The 17900-nt window shown below is 42.3% G+C and overlaps 1 protein-coding gene across 4 annotated transcripts in view; it reads right to left on the minus strand.

The window, feature by feature from the left end:
* The window catches only part of serac1 (serine active site containing 1), a 94059-nt gene extending 82723 nt beyond the window's left edge, over positions 1-11336 (minus strand). For 3 of the 4 annotated variants that reach the window (XM_067989160.1, XM_067989159.1, XM_067989157.1), the window contains exons 1-3: positions 11152-11336; positions 6883-6919; positions 5268-5404 (exon numbers count right to left, since the gene is read on the minus strand). In XM_067989160.1, coding sequence (XP_067845261.1) covers positions 5268-5404; positions 6883-6919; positions 11152-11242 — 265 coding nt within the window. In that variant the 5' untranslated portion in view covers positions 11243-11336. Of the gene's footprint in view, positions 1-5267; positions 5405-6882; positions 6920-8525; positions 9343-11151 lie in introns of those variants that run through there. The other variant, XM_067989158.1, reaches the window with a different exon arrangement.
* Between the last annotated feature and the right edge of the window lie 6564 nt (positions 11337-17900).

Consider the following 17900-nt stretch of genomic DNA (forward strand, 5'->3'; position numbering starts at 1 on the left):
GTGCATCCTATGGGGGCGCACTCTGTGACTCCCCAACACCCAGATAAGATAAATCGCAGACATGTTCTATCTGATGGTGTACTACCAGCCTACCCTATAATACTTCATTTCATATCCTGTGCCCAAGTATATAGATTAATTTGAACTTAAAAAAGGACAAATAAATAAGGCAGAATTACATGGAATGCACAGCACAGAAACAGGCCATTCAGCCCAACTGGTCTGTACTGGTGTATATGCTCCACATGAGGGGAGGAAGGGACAGACAGTTTACCAATAGTAGTGCATCAACAAATAATGTCGAAGCAGGAAAAAAAAATAGTAAAAAGTCAAAATTAAAGGCTCTTTATCTGAATGCACAGAGCATTCGCAACAAGATAGATGAATTGGTTGCACAAATAGAGATAAATGGGTTTAATCCAATAGCCATTAGAGACATGGTTGCAAAGTGACCAAGGTTGGGAACTAAATATTCCAGGGTATTTGACTTTTAGAAAAGACAGGCAGAATGCAAAAGGAGGGGGTGTAGCCCTAATAATAAAGGATGACATAAAGACAGTGGTGAGAAAGGATCTTGGCTTGGAAGATCAGGGAGTAGAATCAGTATGGGTGGAAATAAGAAATAACAAGGGGCAGAAATCACTGGTGGCAGTAGTTTATAGGCCCCCTAATAGTAGTAATACCATTGGACAGAGTATTAATCAAGAAATAATAGGAGCTTGTAACAAAGGTAATGCAGTAAGCATGGGGGACTTTAATCTTCATATAGACTGGGCAAATCAAATTGGAGAAGGTAGCTTGGAGGACGAGTTCATAGAATGCATTCAAGGTGGTTTCCTAGAGCAATGTGTCATGGAACAAACCTGGAACAGGCTATTTTAGATCTTGTATTGTGTAATGATACAGGGTTAATTAGTAATCTCACAGTAAAGGAACCTCTGAGGAAGAGTGATCATAATATGATCGTATTTCACATTGAGTTTGAGAGTTACGTACTTAAGTCAGAAACTAGGGTCTTAAAATCTAAATAAAGCCAATTACATAGGTATGAGTAGCGAGTTGGCTAAGGTAGATTGGGAAATTAAATTAAAGGGTATGACATTTAAAGAAATATTTCAATATTCTCAACAAATATACATTCCATTGAGAAATAAAAGCTCCACGGGAAAAGTAATCCACCCGTGGCTAACTAATGAAGTTAAGGATAGCATTAGATTAAAAGAAGAGGCCTAAAATGTTCCCAAGAGTAGGAAGCCTGAGGGTTGGGAGAGTTTTAGAAACCAGCAAAGGACAACCAAAAAATGGATGAAAAGAGAGAAAATAGAATATGGAAGTAAACTAGCAAGAAATATAAAAACGGATTGTAAAAGCTTCTACAAGTATGTAAAAAGGAAGAGTAGCAGCAGAAGTAAACATTGGTCCCTTAGAGGCTGAGACTGGAGAAATTATAATGGGGAAATCAGGAAATGGCAGATGTGTTAAACAAATATTTTATATCTGTTTTCACAGTAGAAGACACAAAAATCATACCAGAAATAGTGGGGAACCAAGGGGCTAATGAGAGTGAGGAACTTAAAGTAATTATCAGTGGAGAAAAAGTACTTGAGAAACTAATGGGACTAAAAGCTGATAAATCGCCTGGACCTGATGGCCTACATCCGAGGGTTCTAAATGGCTGGGGAGTCCAGAACCAGGGGTCACAGTATCAGGATAAGGGGTATGCCATTTAGAACAGAGATGAGGAGAAATTTCTTCACTCAGAGGGTGGTGAACCTGTGGAATTCTCTACCACAGAAGGCAGTGGAGGCCAAGTCATTAGATGTATTCAAGAAGGAGATAGATATATTTCTTAATGCTAAATGGATCAAGGGATATGGGGAAAAAGCGGGAACAGGGTACTGAGTTAGACGATCAGCCATGATCATTTTGAATGGCGGAGCAGGCCCGAAGGGCCTAATGGCCTACTCTTGCTCCTATTTTCTATGTTTCGATGTTTCTAAAAGAGGTGGCTGCAGAGATAATGAATGCATTGGTTATGATCTTCCAAAGTTCTCTAGATTCTAGAACGGTCCCAGCGGATTGGAAGGTAGCAAATGTGACCCCGTTATTCAAGAGAGGGAGAGAGAAAACAGGGAACTACAAGCCAATCGCTGGACATCGGTCCTCGGGAAAATGCTGGAATCCATTATTAAGGAAATGGTAACAGGGCACTTACAACATCATAATATGATTAGGCAGAGTCAACATGGTTTTATGAAAGAGAAATCGTGTTTGACAAATTTATTAGAATTCTTTGCAGATGTAACTAGCAGGTTGGATGAAGGGGGACCAGTGGATGCAGTATACTTGGATTTTCAAAAGGCATTCGATAAAGTGCCACATAAAAGGTTGTTACGCAAGATAAGGGCTCGTGTGGTTGGAGGGTAACACATTAGCATGGATAGAGGATTGGTTATCGGACAGAAAACAGAATAGGGATAAAACGGGTCATTTTCAGGTTGGCAGCCTGTAACTGGTGGGATACCGCAAGATCAGTGCTTGGGCCTCAGCTATTTACAATCTATATTAATGATTTAGATGAAGGGACCGAGTGTAATGTATCCAAGTTTGATGACGATACAAAGCTAGGTGAGAAAGTAAGCTGTGAGGAGGACACAAAGAATCTGCAAAGGGATATAGATAGGTTAAGTAAGTGGGCAAGAAGGTGGCAGATGGAGTATAATTTGGGGAAATGTGAGGTTATTCACTTTGGCAGGAAGAATAGAAAAACAGAATAATTGTTTCTCACCACTTAGAAAATAAGTGTTGATGTTCAGAGAGACTTGGGTGTCCTCGTACAAGAAACACAAAGTTAGCATGCAGATACAGCAAGCAATTAGGAAAGCAAATGGCATGTTGGCCTTTATTGCAAGAGGGTTGGAATACAAGAATAAGGACGTCTTATTACAATTGTACAGGGCTTTAGTGAGACCTCACCTGGAGTACTGAATACAGTTTTGGTCTCCTTATCCAAGGAAGGATATACTTGCCTTAGAGGCAGTGCAACGAAAGTTCACTAGATTAATCCTTGGGATGAGAGGGTTGTCCTATGAGGAAAGGTTGAGTAGAATGGGCCTATACTCTCTGGAGTCACCTCAACTATTCCTTGTGGTAGCGAGTGCCACATGCTTACCATTCTTTGGGTAAAGAAGTTTCTCCTGAATTCCCTATTAGATTTATTAGTGACTATCTTATATTTATGGCCCCTAGTTTTAGTCTCCCCAAAAGTGGAAACATCTTCTCTACATCTATCCTATCAAACCCCTTCATAATTTTAAAGACCTCTATTAGGTTAACCCTAAGCCTTCTCTTTTCTAGAGAAAAAAAGAGCCCCAGCCTGTTCAGCCTTTCCTGGTAAGTATATCCTCTCAGTTCTGAATCACCCTTATGAATCTTTTCTGCACCTTCTCCACTGCCTCTATATCATTTTTATAATATGGAGACCAGAACTGTGCACAATACTCCAAGTGTGGTCTGACCAAGGTTCTATACAAGTTTAACACAACTTCTCTGCTTTTCAATTCTATTCAGCTAGAAATGAACCCCATTGCTTGGTTTGCTTTTGTTTTAAATGGCCTTATTAACCTGCATGACTACTTTTAATGATTTGTGTACCTGTACCCCTAGATACCTTTGCTCCTCTACCCCATTTAGACTCTTATTTTCCAAGCAGTATGTGACCTCCTTATTCTTCCTACCAAAATGTAACACCTCACACTTGTCTATATTGAAATTCATTTGCCAATTACATGCCCATTCTGCAAGTTTATTATTGTCTTCCTGTATTTTGTTGCAGTCTTCCTCAGTATTAACTATAATCCCCAATTTGGTATCGTCTGCAAATTTTGAAATTGTACTTCCTGGAAGTACTGGATTCTTTATTAAAAGGCAGTGCTACTTTATTTTAAAACACATATATTGAATGGCAACATATTGGTTACCAATGTGGCAGAAATTAGTTTACAAGATGGGGTGGAGGATGACAACTTGCAGCACACATAGGCGACTTGTCAGCAAGTATTTATTTTTGCCGAGTCAGTGCCCTCTGGGACAGACGACCTGAAGATGTAGTGAGGGTGGATTCTCTACTGCCTTTTGAAGGGAATTTGACGGGCTCCTGTGCAAAGAGCACATTTCAACTTAGAGGGTAAGTTGCTGGTGAGTCACTAGTTGATAGTCAGGAGCTATGGGCCGCTGTGGGCTCAGGCAGTCAGAGAGGAATTTCCCCAGAGTTTTTCTTGAATTGGCCATAGGTATTTTTCGGTTTTTGTTTGCCTGTCCCCAGGAGATTGCATGGTTAGGGGGTGGGTCAGTGCTGTGTGTAGTTATACTGTATTAGATTGGACATGCTTAATGGGCCTGGTGGTCTTTTTTCTGCCCTTTTTGTATGTTTCTATCTAGAAAACAGTAATCAAAGCCAGTGCTGGTGTAGAACTGTGTCAGGCATATTGACAGTTTATATATTTTTCTCCTTTCACAATTGTTCTTACTTTCTGTAACATTCACAGACTAATTTCACCAATATTACCATCCTTCTGCAACACACTCCACACGTCAGATTTTGCATTAAAAACTCATCAAGTGCCAGTGTGGTGCAGTAACTTCAAATATTATCTCATTAAACAAATACAAGTGAGCATTTACTCCAGCCAAACATTAGTTCGTTTTCGGATAGCCGGATGAGTTTCATTCATTGCGCATCCAGAAACACGATTTCTACCACAAATATCATATTACATTTTCAGACTAAACCAACCAAAACCTCAAAAGCATTGCAGTTCTAACAAACTCCACAACATCTTTTATAAAGCCATACAAAATCGGCTAGGTAACCCGAACAAGACGGTCTTTCCATTTGTGTAATCCAAATGTCATGATTACATATAGACTTCTCATTGTTCTCTTATGTTCTGTAGAAATTGTATAACATAACGTATGCTCCCTAGGCCTTTGGATGCTCATGGGGAATTATGGGGCCCTTGATGTCATCAGTTTCCACATTTGTTGACTTCCTAGCATATTATTTCTATTGCTGTAAAAAAGATTGCTTTCTACAAATGATAGCACTGTATTCCTTTGGCTAGGTGACACTGTCATTCAGAAGTTGGGAGGTCCCTAGAAGTGTGTCAATATCTGCAGGGGTCATCCATACACAAACATTGTAGAGGACTGCATCTTTTAAAAAAAACACACAATAGGAGTGAACTTAATGTAATGGTAGTACTCACCCTGCAACCCTTGCTGTTCTAGTGGAATAGTGTGCACATAGATATATGATTTCAGCTTCTCTTGTTCCACAGCCTGTGTGTCAAGAGTCACGTTTTCTCCCAATGCCAGGATTTCATAGGTAATAAATATGCAGCCGCTAAAGTAGGCAAGAAAAGACAGATTAACATACTTCAACAAACCGCAAAAAAGTTTTCACGGTCAAGTAATCTGATTTTTTAAAAATAAACACATTTCCATTGAATACATAATGTTTAGGGTAATGGAAAAAGCGTGGATATTGGAAATCTGAAATATCCGAAAATGTTGGAAATACATTGTGTCCCAGTGAGCACTTGGACGAGAATCTCTGGGTAATGTTTCAATGTAATCCTGATGAAGGATCACACGCAATTCATGAGCCTAGCTTTCTCTCTGAGACGCTGTTCAGTTGGCAGTTGAAATAAAAGGTGGCAAATTTGATCAATTTTTTCTGGTGACATGGCATACCAAGAATGAAGCATGAAGTTTTTATACAAAAATGACAGAAGCCTGAGGCTCAATGGGGGGGAATTGTAACCCCCTCCAGGGTCAGCGGGAGAGGCACCGGGGGGGGGGGGGGGGGGGGGGTTAAATTCTTAAAAATGCGAAACTCAACCCCAACCCGCCACGAAAACGCCTACTTCGGGTTTAACCAGGGCAGGTTTGAGGGCGGGCAAGTAACCTGCTCTCGAGGGACGGGTCAGTAATTTAAATATGTTAATGAGGCTGCGTGCCTCAGATTTTAGCAGCCATTTAGATTGATCAGCTGCCCAGGGCTCAGGAAACCCAGCAGCTAAAGGGAGGCAGAAACTTCCAGACCCAACAGGTAAGTGCTTTTCCAGCACTGCTTGTGGGCCAGGAGGAGCAGGAGTGCTTCCCCCTGGCCTCCCCAAGCAAACCAGCCATACCCCCTCTGTCCCCACTATCCAACAAACCACCCCGCCCCCGCGATCTCCAGGCTGACTCCCCCCACCCAACCCCACGATCCGATCCCCCTGCCCCGGCAATCGCCAGGCTGACCCCCGATCTCATCTCCCCCCACCCCACCACCTCCCCCGCAATCTCTTCACTTCAAAAGTAAACAGCAGGAAGATTCTGTGAAGCAAATACATAGACAGAGTTACCTTCCACTTTAATTATGTTTTTAAATTGCTCACAGCAATTTAATTGACACATTTCCCTTCAGGTTATATAATTGTTAATGAAAATTTCCAGAATGTATACAACTGTTTAACATCATAATACTTGAACAATTTCAGGGTCATCTATAATATAGTTCTGTAAAAATGTGGAGAATTCAAAACAACTTCATTCAAAATGACTGAAGCACAGTGGAAAGAATATTTGCTATGTGGCATGATAGTGAAGGGTGCAACTATTATGACTCTGCAAGGGATACACAGGCTTTTATATTATTTGAGAAGCTCATTTATGTTTTTGAAAATGCATCAAACTAACAGGTCCTTCAGTGTTTGATGAGCCAGGCCCAAACCAATCACTGCAGGCTTGAGTTGTATATACTTCAGATATGATCCCAACATGTAGTAGAATAACTTCAAACATAGCTAAATGTCCATTCTAAAACATACCACTTACCCCACAATAACAGGCCCAGCGTATTTTCCAAATTTTTCTGCCAAAATAGTTAGAAAGATAAAAGAATTTTAGAATATTAAATTCAAGAGAGGAGTACTGCTGTCAGGTCACACATTGAGCAGATAAACACAGTCTGCGCTGTGAAGATGATAAATCTGATTGCAGAGAACTGGACAGTTTGCTAATACAGGACTGCTTTATCTGCTCATGTCTTATTTTTTCCTTAGCAGAACCAACAATGCCTTTATTACTAACTTTTTTTTTAAACTCTGTTCTTCTAGTTCAAGTCATCCAAACACACTTGATGGGTGAGTGTTGACATAATTGTGTCAAATAGGTCTGTAAGTCACCTTTGAAATGTTGCGACACCAGGCAGCAACTTACATGTCCACGTCTAGAAATGGAAAGTAATTCCCCGGAGAAAATAAAAAGGGGATTACAGTCAATTAACATGTTCACTAAATTCTTTACACTTTGTTAAAGGCACAGCAATAATTAAAATGTATTACACACTACATCTTAACGGACGAATAACATTCCGGGGATGGAAGAAGAAATATATAGCACCTGTCCAGAAATATTGAGGGGAGAAAGAAAATCCAGAGGGAATACCTTCTCCCTAAGATGAGACCTATCCTGTTGGTCCTTGTGTCTGAAACATTCACTCACCACCCCCGCCTCCCCATTTGGGTGGGCTAGATTTTCTGTCCCTTCAATACAAATGCACAGTAAAACAAGCCTGATTTAGACTCGAGGTTGATCTCTCTGCCTGGCTAGTATTTTTACAACACCAGGTTATACCAACAGTTTTATTTAAAAATCACAAGCTTTCAGAGGCTTTCTCCTTCGTCAGGTGAGTGTGGAATTCCTTGAAGGTTACCGCATATATAGTCATGGCTAGTATTTAACAGGTCACCATGAGACTGCATTTCTGGCCTCTACAAGTCAAAATAAAAACTTTCTTCTGAGAGACAAACCACAGTATTTCTGAATACATTGATTGAAATTAAAAAGTATTCTTCCACCTCCCACTGCTCCCCAAAGAGTGCCCTTCCCCTTCAATGTACATTTCACTGTGCAATTGTTGAAGTGCTCTAATACAAACAGGAATGCAGCTATTTTCAGCACACTAGTCGAGCTGAAACATTCACAGTATTGTTTTTTTTAAAAATCATTAACCATCTTTACGTTTTTAGTTCTTTCCCTTCCCCCATCCACTTTATGACACGCTCCATTTGTTAACAGAAGAGGCAGACAGGTGACCAACTCCCAGGTTTTCATCAAAGCCTCTAAAAAGGTATAGGGGCTGCACTGCGCCAACCTAGATTAACCTGCCCTCTGATATTCCCTCCCTTCATTCATTCCCGTGAGGAACCACCAAACTTCAACTATTCCAGAAACCAGGACAATTAGTAATCCTGAATAAAAATGACAAGAAGAAAAACAGTTCCTGTTGGAAAGCATCTTGGAACAGTGGTCACCAGTTCAATCTACTATCAAGATTAAAATAAGTATTCAGATAGCAGACCAATAATTTTTTTGTCAGCCCTTCGTACTTGAAGATGATTCTTTTTGGAAAGAGGATTAAGTCTTCATGACTGCGCTGATGACTATTAAGGCCAATAAGAGAAAGGCAAGCCCACCTGCGGTCAATAGGTTGCCGCTGTTCATGTTTCCACTGTTGCAAAAGCCATATGTGCTAGTACTTGTACCATCTGACACTGCCGTGCTTCGCTGCTTGGCAGCTCGTGTGATCAGCTGCAAGATTTTCCCAACTGTTGACACCAATATTACAAAGTATCAGCCATGGCTCAGTGGTAGCACTCTCGCCTCTGTGTCAGAAGGTCGTGAGTTCAACCCACTCGAGACTTAAGCACATAATCCAGGCTGATATTCCATTGCAGTAGTGAGGGAGTACTGTCAGAGGTGCCATCTTTCAGATAAGACGTTAAACCAAGGCTCCATCTGCCCTCTCAGATGGACGTAAAAGATCCCATTGCAATTTTTGAAGAACAGCAGGGGAGTTCTCCCAGTAAATAACATCACTAAAACAGATTATCTGGTCATTATCTCATTGCTGTTTGTGGGAGCTTGCTGTGTGCAAATTGGCTGCCACGTTTCCTACATTAATACAGTGACTACACTTGAAAAGATTGGTTGTAAAGCGCTTTGGAACATCTTGAAGTTGTGAAAGGTGCTTATATAAATGCAAGTTCTTTCTTTTTTATAGCTCAAGTTTGTCTTGAGCTGCGCACCATGCTTCCACTTGCACTGTTCCAGCTCACTGTTGAAGGTCTCTTTTGTCATCTGGCAGTCTTTCATATCGATATGGCCTAACCAGAACAGCCGATGAGTTGGTAACCACAGCTGGACCATCATGAAGGAGACTGTTGGAATCTATGCTCCAGGATTTGAAAATCAAAAGGGAAGACACCCTCCACACTGGCCAATTACACAGCAGTACTGCCAAAGTCCAGGGACTAAGTCACCTGCTTGCCCACCTGGCTGGGAATGTTGCATAAGGGCACTTAAAGTAAGAGAGAAAAAACAAATTAAAAAAGGAAAAAAAAAGTGAAGTTAATCTGAGAAAATATCCAAATGACAAGTGATATCTTGAACAATTTTTAAAATGAGTTTGAAAGCAGCTGGAATATATTATGCCCTCAGAAGTATTTTGGCCACAGTTAAACTGTAGCTACCAATCTCAGATTCTGACTCTCATGACCAGAAGAGAGTTCTACACACAAGTACTTACATGAATGCACAGACCTGCTCCAGGCCAATAAATGTTAAATGCACTGAGAGGCCAGGTGATAGCATCTACATTCTCAGAATATTTAAAACAAGTTCTGTTTTGGTTTATAAAACAGCCAGGAGGTCCAACAGGGTATATCACCTGAACTTTTTTAACTTGTCTCAGCACAGCACTCCATATGGTGTCAAGTTCAATTAATGCACCCTCATGGGTGGGGGGAATGTCTCACACGACTGCACCACTAGAGCAAGGCCACGCGAGTTCAGCTAATTATTGTCTAATTACACTCCTGTGAAGCACCTTAGGACATTTCACTACCTAAAAGGCGCTATATAAATGCAGGTTGTTGTTGCAACACACAAAGTCTCACCAATAATGCTCACTTCCTTGTCACACTTATTTCATAGAATCATAGAATGGTTACATCACAGGAGGCCACCATTCGGCCCGTCAAGCCCGTGCCGGCTCTCTGCAAGAGCAATCCAGCTGGTTCCACCACCCCCCCCCCCCTGAAGCCCTGCAAATATTTTCCCCTTCAAGTACTTAGCCATTTCCCTTTTGAAAGCCACGATTGAATTTGCCTTCGCCACCCTTTCAGGCAGTGCATTCCAGATAATAACCACTCGCTGCGTAAAAAAGTTTTTCCTCATGTCGCCTTTGCTTCTTTTGCCAATCACCTTAAATCCGTGTCCTCTAGTTCTTGACCATTCCGCCAATGGGAACAGTTTCTCTTTATTTACTTTATCTAAATCCCTCTTGATTTTGAGCACCTCTATTAAATCTCCTCTCAACCTTCTCTGCTCTAAGGAGAGCAACCCCAGCTTTTCCAGTCTATCCATGCAAATGAAAAACCTCATCCCAGGAACCATTCTAGTAAATTTTTTCTGCATCTTCTTTATGGCCTTCACATCCTTCCTAAAGTGCGTTGCCCAGAATTGAACACAATACTCCAGTTGTGGCCGAACCAGTGTTTTATAAAGGTTCATCATAACTTCCTTGCTTTTGTACTCTATACCTCTATTTATAGAGCCCAGGATCGAGTTTGTTTTTTAACCACTTTCTCAACCTGCCCTGCCACCTTCAACGATTTGTGTACATAGACCCCCAGGTCTCTCTGTTCCTGCATCCCTGTCACAACCTTGTTTCCTATCACAATTTATGATGTGGAGATGCCGGTGATGGACTGGGGTGGACAAATGTAAGGAATCTTACAACACCAGGTTATAGTCCAACAAATTTATTTTAAAATAAATTTGTTGGACTATAACCTGGTGTTGTAAGATTCCTTACATTTATCACAATTTAGACATCACACTTTGATGTGACTTCTGACACTCTGCAAGCAGTGCCACATGGTGCCTGGTCTACAATTTATTTATGCCTAATCTTTCAAATCAAATATTAATTACTTAACAAGCCGCATACTTTATAAGCATTGTAATTTACTACAATAAAATCTCCTAACAGGCTGAGGCCCTTTAAAAAGCGGTAAACACAGCAAATGTCTCTCTTACTGACGCTCCTCCAGCGATTGTAGCCTTTGGCCGCAGAGGCTGTCGTAGCCAGACCCCTGCAGCAGAAGACGCAGCGCGCTGTTAGCGACATGAAGCAGCCGGCCGGCCGGGCGCAAACTCAACCCCGATCCAACCACAACTGCCTCAACCCGACGTCCTCTCCGCACACACCGTAGCAACGTAACGCGGCGTGCTCTCTATTATCCGCATTACGCAAGCGCGTAGCTGACATGATTCGTCATACGCAGAGGACAGGTGTGAGCGTTAAGTAAGCGGCGGGCAAATGGCTGAAACTGGAAATTGAGAGAGAAAGGAAGGTAGGCAGGCCGGAATGAGGAACCCTACTAGGGTAATAACCGCCCCACCCGAGCTAAACTCATGGTTTCAGGGAGATTTTGTCATCTGAACCTTTAATTCATTTCTTTTTGTCCCAAAATAAATAGCCCAAAAATATATTTAAATTACACGTCGCGTGACTCCGTGTTTGTAATAGTGGGTTTCGCTATTGACACTAACTCATAACCTTAACCCCCTAAAGTGTGCATCGTTACAAACAGAGGAATTCCATGATTGAGGGGCGAGTGGTTTTTAATTACTACATAAGTGTTTCACACAGCAATGGGTCCTACACTTGTACTCAGTTTGAAAGAGAACTACTATGTTTTTATTAAACTGATTCTGCCTGTACAAGTAAACAGTTATCAGAGCACCACTCATCTGAATTGGCCAGTTAATTGTCAGTATATCCTGAGTGTGTAAGTATTTAATCATACTGTCAATCAGCAAATTGGAGCTGTTTTCATTAGAACAGAGATTATGGAGTGATTTGATGGAGGTGTTTAAAAATTATAAGTAGAAACTGACTATTTCCAGTGGTTGAATGGTCCAGAACGAGAGGACATAGAAACACGATTAAATCAAAGAGAATTAAGGCAGGAAGAAAGAGAAACCTTTTTATGTAGAGGATTGTGAGGATGTGGCCTGCACTGTGGGAGTTAGTGATTGAAGCAGAGACCATGTCAACATTTAAGAATATGGTAGATGGGTGGTTGAAGGAAAGGGGGAAATAAAAGGATATGGTAACTGGGAAATAAGGAAGGGCAGGTGACAGAAGTGTTCGTGAGGGATCACTTTGGGACCAGTGATCATAATTCCATTAGTTTTAAGATAGCTATGGAGAAGGATAGGTCTGGCCCAAAAGTTAAAATTCTAAATTGGGGAAAGGCCAATTTTGATGGTATTAGACAGGAACTTTCAGAAGTTGATTGGGAGAGTCTGTTGGCAGGCAAAGGGACGTCTGGTAAGTGGGAGGCTTTCAAAAGTGTGTTAACCAGGGTTCAGAGTAAGCACATTCCTTATAAAGTGAAGGGCAAGGCTGGTAGAAGTAGGGAACCTTGGATGACTCGGGAGATTGAGGCACTAGTCAAAAAGAAGAAGGAGGCATATGACATGCATAGGCAGCTGGGATCAAGTGGATCCCTTGAAGAGTATAGAGATTGCCGGAGTAGAGTTAAGAGAGAAATCAGGAGGGCAAAAAGGGGATATGAGATTGCTTTGGCAGATCAGGCAAAGGTGAATCCAAAGAGCTTCTACAAATACATAAAGGGCAAAAGGGTAACTAGGGAGAGAGTAGGGCCTCTTAAGGATCAACAAGGTCATCTATGTGCGGAACCACAAGAGATGGGTGAGATCCTGAATGAATATTTCACATCGGTATTTACGGTTGAGAAAGGCATGGATGTTAGGGAACTTGGGGAAATAAATAGTGATGTCTTGAGGAGTGTACATATTACAGAGAGGGAGGTGCTGGAAGTCTTAACGCGCATCAAGGTAGATAAATCTCCGGGACCTGATGAAATGTATCCCAGGACGTTATGGGAGGTTAGGGAGGAAATTGCGGGTCCCCTAGCAGAGATATTTGAATCATCCACCGCTACAGGTGAGGTGCCTGAAGATTGGAGGGTAGCAAATGTTGTGCCTTTGTTTAAGAAGGGCGGCAGGGAAAAGCCTGGGAACTACAGACATCTGTAGTGGGTAAGTTGTTAGAGGGTATTCTGAGAGACAGGATCTACAGGCATTTGGAGAGGCAGGGACTAATTAGGAACCGTCAGCATGGTTTTGTGAGAGGAAAATCATGTCTCATGAATTTGATTGAGTTTTTTGAAGGGGTAACCAAGAAGATAGATGAGGGCTGTGCAGTAGACGTGGTCTACATGGACTTCAGCAAAGCATTTGACAAGGTACCGCATGGTAGGTTGTTACATAAGGTTAAATCTCATGGGATCCAAGGTGAGGTAGCCAATTGGATACAAAATTGGCTTGACGACAGAAGACAGAGGGTGGTTGTGGAGGGTTGTTTTTCAAACTGGATGCCTGTGTCCAGCGGTGTGCCTCAGGGATCGGTGCTGGGTCCGCTGTTATTTGTTATTTATATTAATGATTTGGATGAGAATTTAGGAGGCATGGTTAGTAAGTTTGCAGATGACACCAAGATTGGTGGCATTGTGGACAGTGAAGAAGGTTATCTAGGATTGCAACGGGATCTTGATAAATTGGGCCAGTGGGCCGATGAATGGCAGATGGAGTTTAATTTAGATAAATGTGAGGTGATGCATTTTGGTAGATCGAATCGGGCCAGGACCTACTCCGTTAATGGTAGGGCGTTGGGGAGAGTTATAGAACAAAGAGATCTGGGAGTACAGATTCATAGCTCCTTGAAAGTGGAGTCACAGGTGGATAGGGTGGTGAAGAAGGCATTCAGCATGCTTGGTTTCATTGGTCAGAACATTGAATGCAGGAGTTGGGATGTCTTGTTGAAGTTGTACAGGGCATTGGTGAGGCCACACTTGGAGTACTGTGTACAGTTCTGGTCACCCTATTATAGAAAGGATATTATTAAACTATAAAGAGTGCAGAAAAGATTTACTAGGATGCTACCGGGACTTGATGGTTTGACTTACAGGGAGAGGTTAGACAGACTGGGACTTTTTTCCCTGGAGAGTAGGAGGTTAAGGGGTGATCTTATAGAAGTCTATAAAATAATGAGGGGCATAGATAAGGTCGATAGTCAAAATCTTTTCCCAAAGGTAGGGGAGTCTATAACGAGGGGGCATAGATTTAAGGTGAGAGGGGAGAGATACAAAAGGGTCCAGAGGGGCAATTTTTTCACTCAAAGGGTGGTGAGTGTCTGGAACGAGCTGCCAGAGGCAGTAGTAGAGGCGGGTACAATTTTGTCTTTTAAAGAGCATTTGGACAGTTACATGGGTAAGATGGGTATAGAGGGATATGGGCCAAGTGCAGGCAATTGGGACTAGCTTAGTGGTATAAACTGGGCGACATGGACATGTTGGGCCGAAGGGCCTGTTTCCATGTTGTAACTTCTATGATTCTATGAAACATGAAATTAGGACTAATGCTTGTGTGGAGGATAAGCACTAACATGAGCTAGTTGGGCCGAAAGGCTTGTTTCTGTATTGTCATTCTAATAATGTATGTATGTCACAACAGATTTTATTTAACAAAACCTTTTCAAACAAAAAAACACTTTCTCACTGAAATCATTTCAGTCTTAAGCAAGTTAAAATGACAGACATTTTAAGACAACAGTTCTGACTCATTAGTCCAGAGCACTTGGAGGAGGATCAGCACCTGTTCTGAGTTGAGTTTGCTGGTTGATGTTGGAGCACCAAAACGGCTCCCCTCTGGCAGCTTGGAAATGTTCTTAAGGTAGCAAAAATAAACTGAATGAAAATTACATTTGCTCTAGGATCATGCCTCTTTCTTTTGAAAAAGGCCATATAACCCAATAGAAATGAGTCTATATGCCCAATGCTGATTTACCAGCCCTGGTGCCCTCTTTGTTTTCATTAATTTGCACCAACAAGCTGTCCATCTTCAAACAGAGCCACTTCTAAAAAGCTGGATTTTGAATACTCATTTCCACACTCGACCAAGTGCCTGAGCACAGTAAATGCTGCAGCCTGCACTTTATCAGACTTTTCCTCAGAGAAAGTGAGAATCCTAATGAATATTTCAATCAGGAAAGGTGTGACTGTTTGTACTTAACTGATTGAAGACTCTAGAAAGGAATGGTATCACCTCAAGCTTTAGGAGGTGGTTCTGGTTGTCCTTGTTTTCCATCACTCCAAATGTTGCACAGCAATTTTGTGGAATATTTTTGGATCTGGTAGGGAACTCCCTAGTCTAACCTTACCCAGTGCCTTAATGCAGAGCAACCGGACAACCAGAGGAAAATGCAACATCCATGCAGCTGCTGTATTAACGTGTTTGTGAGTACCAGGAATCGCACCACTGGATATTTTAAAAATTCTTCGAAGGCAGCTACAATGGCTCTTGGATTCAAGTATTTAAAGAGAGACTACCAATCATATGAGGCCCAGTGTATTTAACTGTTGCTCTTACCTTGTGGTATGTTCGTGGAGCCATTGTGCATTCCCATTCTCTGTGTTCATTCATGAAATTTACCACTTCTTCATTTGGTGCCTGAGCCAGCATAGGTATCAGTGTTTCCACAGTGTAAACCCAAGCATCTCTGCTTTGGACGTTTGAGTTCAGGCTGAACTTTCTGCCTTGATTCACAATTGGGAAGAAAATCATCAGGCAAATAGACATTGGTGCAGGAGCTGTGATGAACTAGCAGGGTGCAGAATAACTGCAGATATAGTTTGATTACATCCTCTGCAGATTCTGGAATAGAGAGCATATCCTATAGAGCACATACAATAGCAAGGGGCTCAAGAGTTGCATCTTTTGTCACCTTGTTACAAAAAGTCATCATAAGAATAAAACCAGATGGACCACCAGGCTTCGGACCACTAGGTACCGGACACGACAAAGGCAAAGGCAAACCAAGCCCAGTCGACCTTGCAAAGTCCTCCTCACTAATATCTGGGGACTTGTGCCAAAAGTGGGAGAGCGGTCCCACAGACTAGTCACGCAACAGCCTGACATAGCCATGCTCACAGAATTGTACCTTTCAGCCGACGTCCCAGACTCCTCCATCACCATCCCTGGGGAGGTCCTGTCCCACTGGCAGGACAGACCCACTAGAAGTTGCAGCACAGTGGTATATAGTCAGGAGGGAATGGCCCTGGGAGTCCTCAACATTGACTCCGGACCCCATGAAGTCTCATGGCACCAGATAAAACATGGGCAAGGAAACCTCCTGCTGATTACCACCTACTCCCCTCCCTCAGCTGATGAATCAGTACTCCTCCATGTTGAGCACCACTTGGAGGAAGCACTGAGGGTAGCAAGGGCACAGAATATACTATTTGTTTGGGGGGGGACGGGACTTCAATGTCCATCACCAAAAGTGGCTCTGTAGCACCACTACTGACCGAGCTGGCTGAGTCCTGAAAGACGTAGCTGCCAGACTGGGATTGCGGCAGGTGCTGAGAGAACCAACAGGCGGGAAAAAACGACTTGACCTTGACCTCGTCCTCACCAATCTACCTGTCGCAGATGCATCTGTCCATGATAGTATTGGTAGGAGTGACCACTGCACAGTCTTTGTGGAGACAAATTCCACCACAATCTAACCTCATGGCCCGGCATATCCCTCAGTCTACCATTACCAACAAGCCTGGGGATCAACCCTGGTTCAATGAGGAGTGTAGAAGAGCATGCCAGGAGCAGCACCAGGTGTACCTAAAAATGAGGTGCCAATGTGGTGAAGCTACAACACAGGACTAAATGCATGCTAAACAGGGAAAGCAACATGCTATAGACGAGCTAAGCAATTCCACAATCAACGTAACAGATCGAAGCTTTGCAGTCCTGTGATTGCGACCACTATAATGGAAGTAACATAACCTGCTATTGCTATCAACAGGAGGTTGGTGGCAATAGCAGGTTATATTGCTTCAAAAATATTCCACAAAACTCACATATATTGCCACCACTGTAGTGGAAGTAACACAATCTGCTATTGCCATCAGCTGTCCTAATATAGACTGGGATAGTAATAGTGTAAAGGGCAGAGAGTGGGAGAAATTTCTGAAGTGTGTTCAGGAGAACTTTCTTGATAAGTATGTTTCCGGCACAAAGTGGAAGGAAGTATTGCTGGATTTGGTTCTGGGGAATGAGATGGGTCAAGTGGAGCAAGTGACAGAGGGGGAACATTTAGGGAACAGGGATCATAGTGTCATAAGGTTTAGATTAGTTATGGAAACGGACAAGGAGCAATCTAGAGTAAAAATACTTAATTGGAGCAGGGCGAATTTCAGTGGGTTGAGAATAGACAGGTGGCTAACGTAAAAGGGAATCCAAAAGTCTTCTATAGGCATATAAATAGTAAACGGGTGACAAGAGGAGGGGTGGGGCCGATTAGGAACCAAAAAGGAGATCTACGCATGGAGGCTGAGAGCGTAGCTGAGTTATTAAATGAGTACTTTGCATCTGTCTTTACCAAGGAAGAAGATGCTGCCAGTCACAGTAAAAGAGGAGGTAATTGAGATATTGGATGGGCTAAAAATTGATAAAGAGGAGGTACTAAAAAGGCTGGCTGTACTTAAAAGTGGATAAGTCACCAGGTCCAGATGGGATGCATTCTAGGTTGCTGAGGGGAGTAAGGGTGGAAATAGTAGAGGTGCCAGCCATAATCTTCTAATCCTCCTTCGATACTGGGGAGGTGCCTGAGGACTGGAGAATTGCAAATGTTACACCCTTGATCAAAAAAGGGTGTAAGAATAAACCCGGCCAGTCAGTTTAACGTCGGTGGTGGAGAA

This window comes from Heptranchias perlo, chromosome 8, assembly GCF_035084215.1.
Source record: "Heptranchias perlo isolate sHepPer1 chromosome 8, sHepPer1.hap1, whole genome shotgun sequence".
Taxonomy (NCBI): Eukaryota; Metazoa; Chordata; class Chondrichthyes; order Hexanchiformes; family Hexanchidae; genus Heptranchias; species Heptranchias perlo.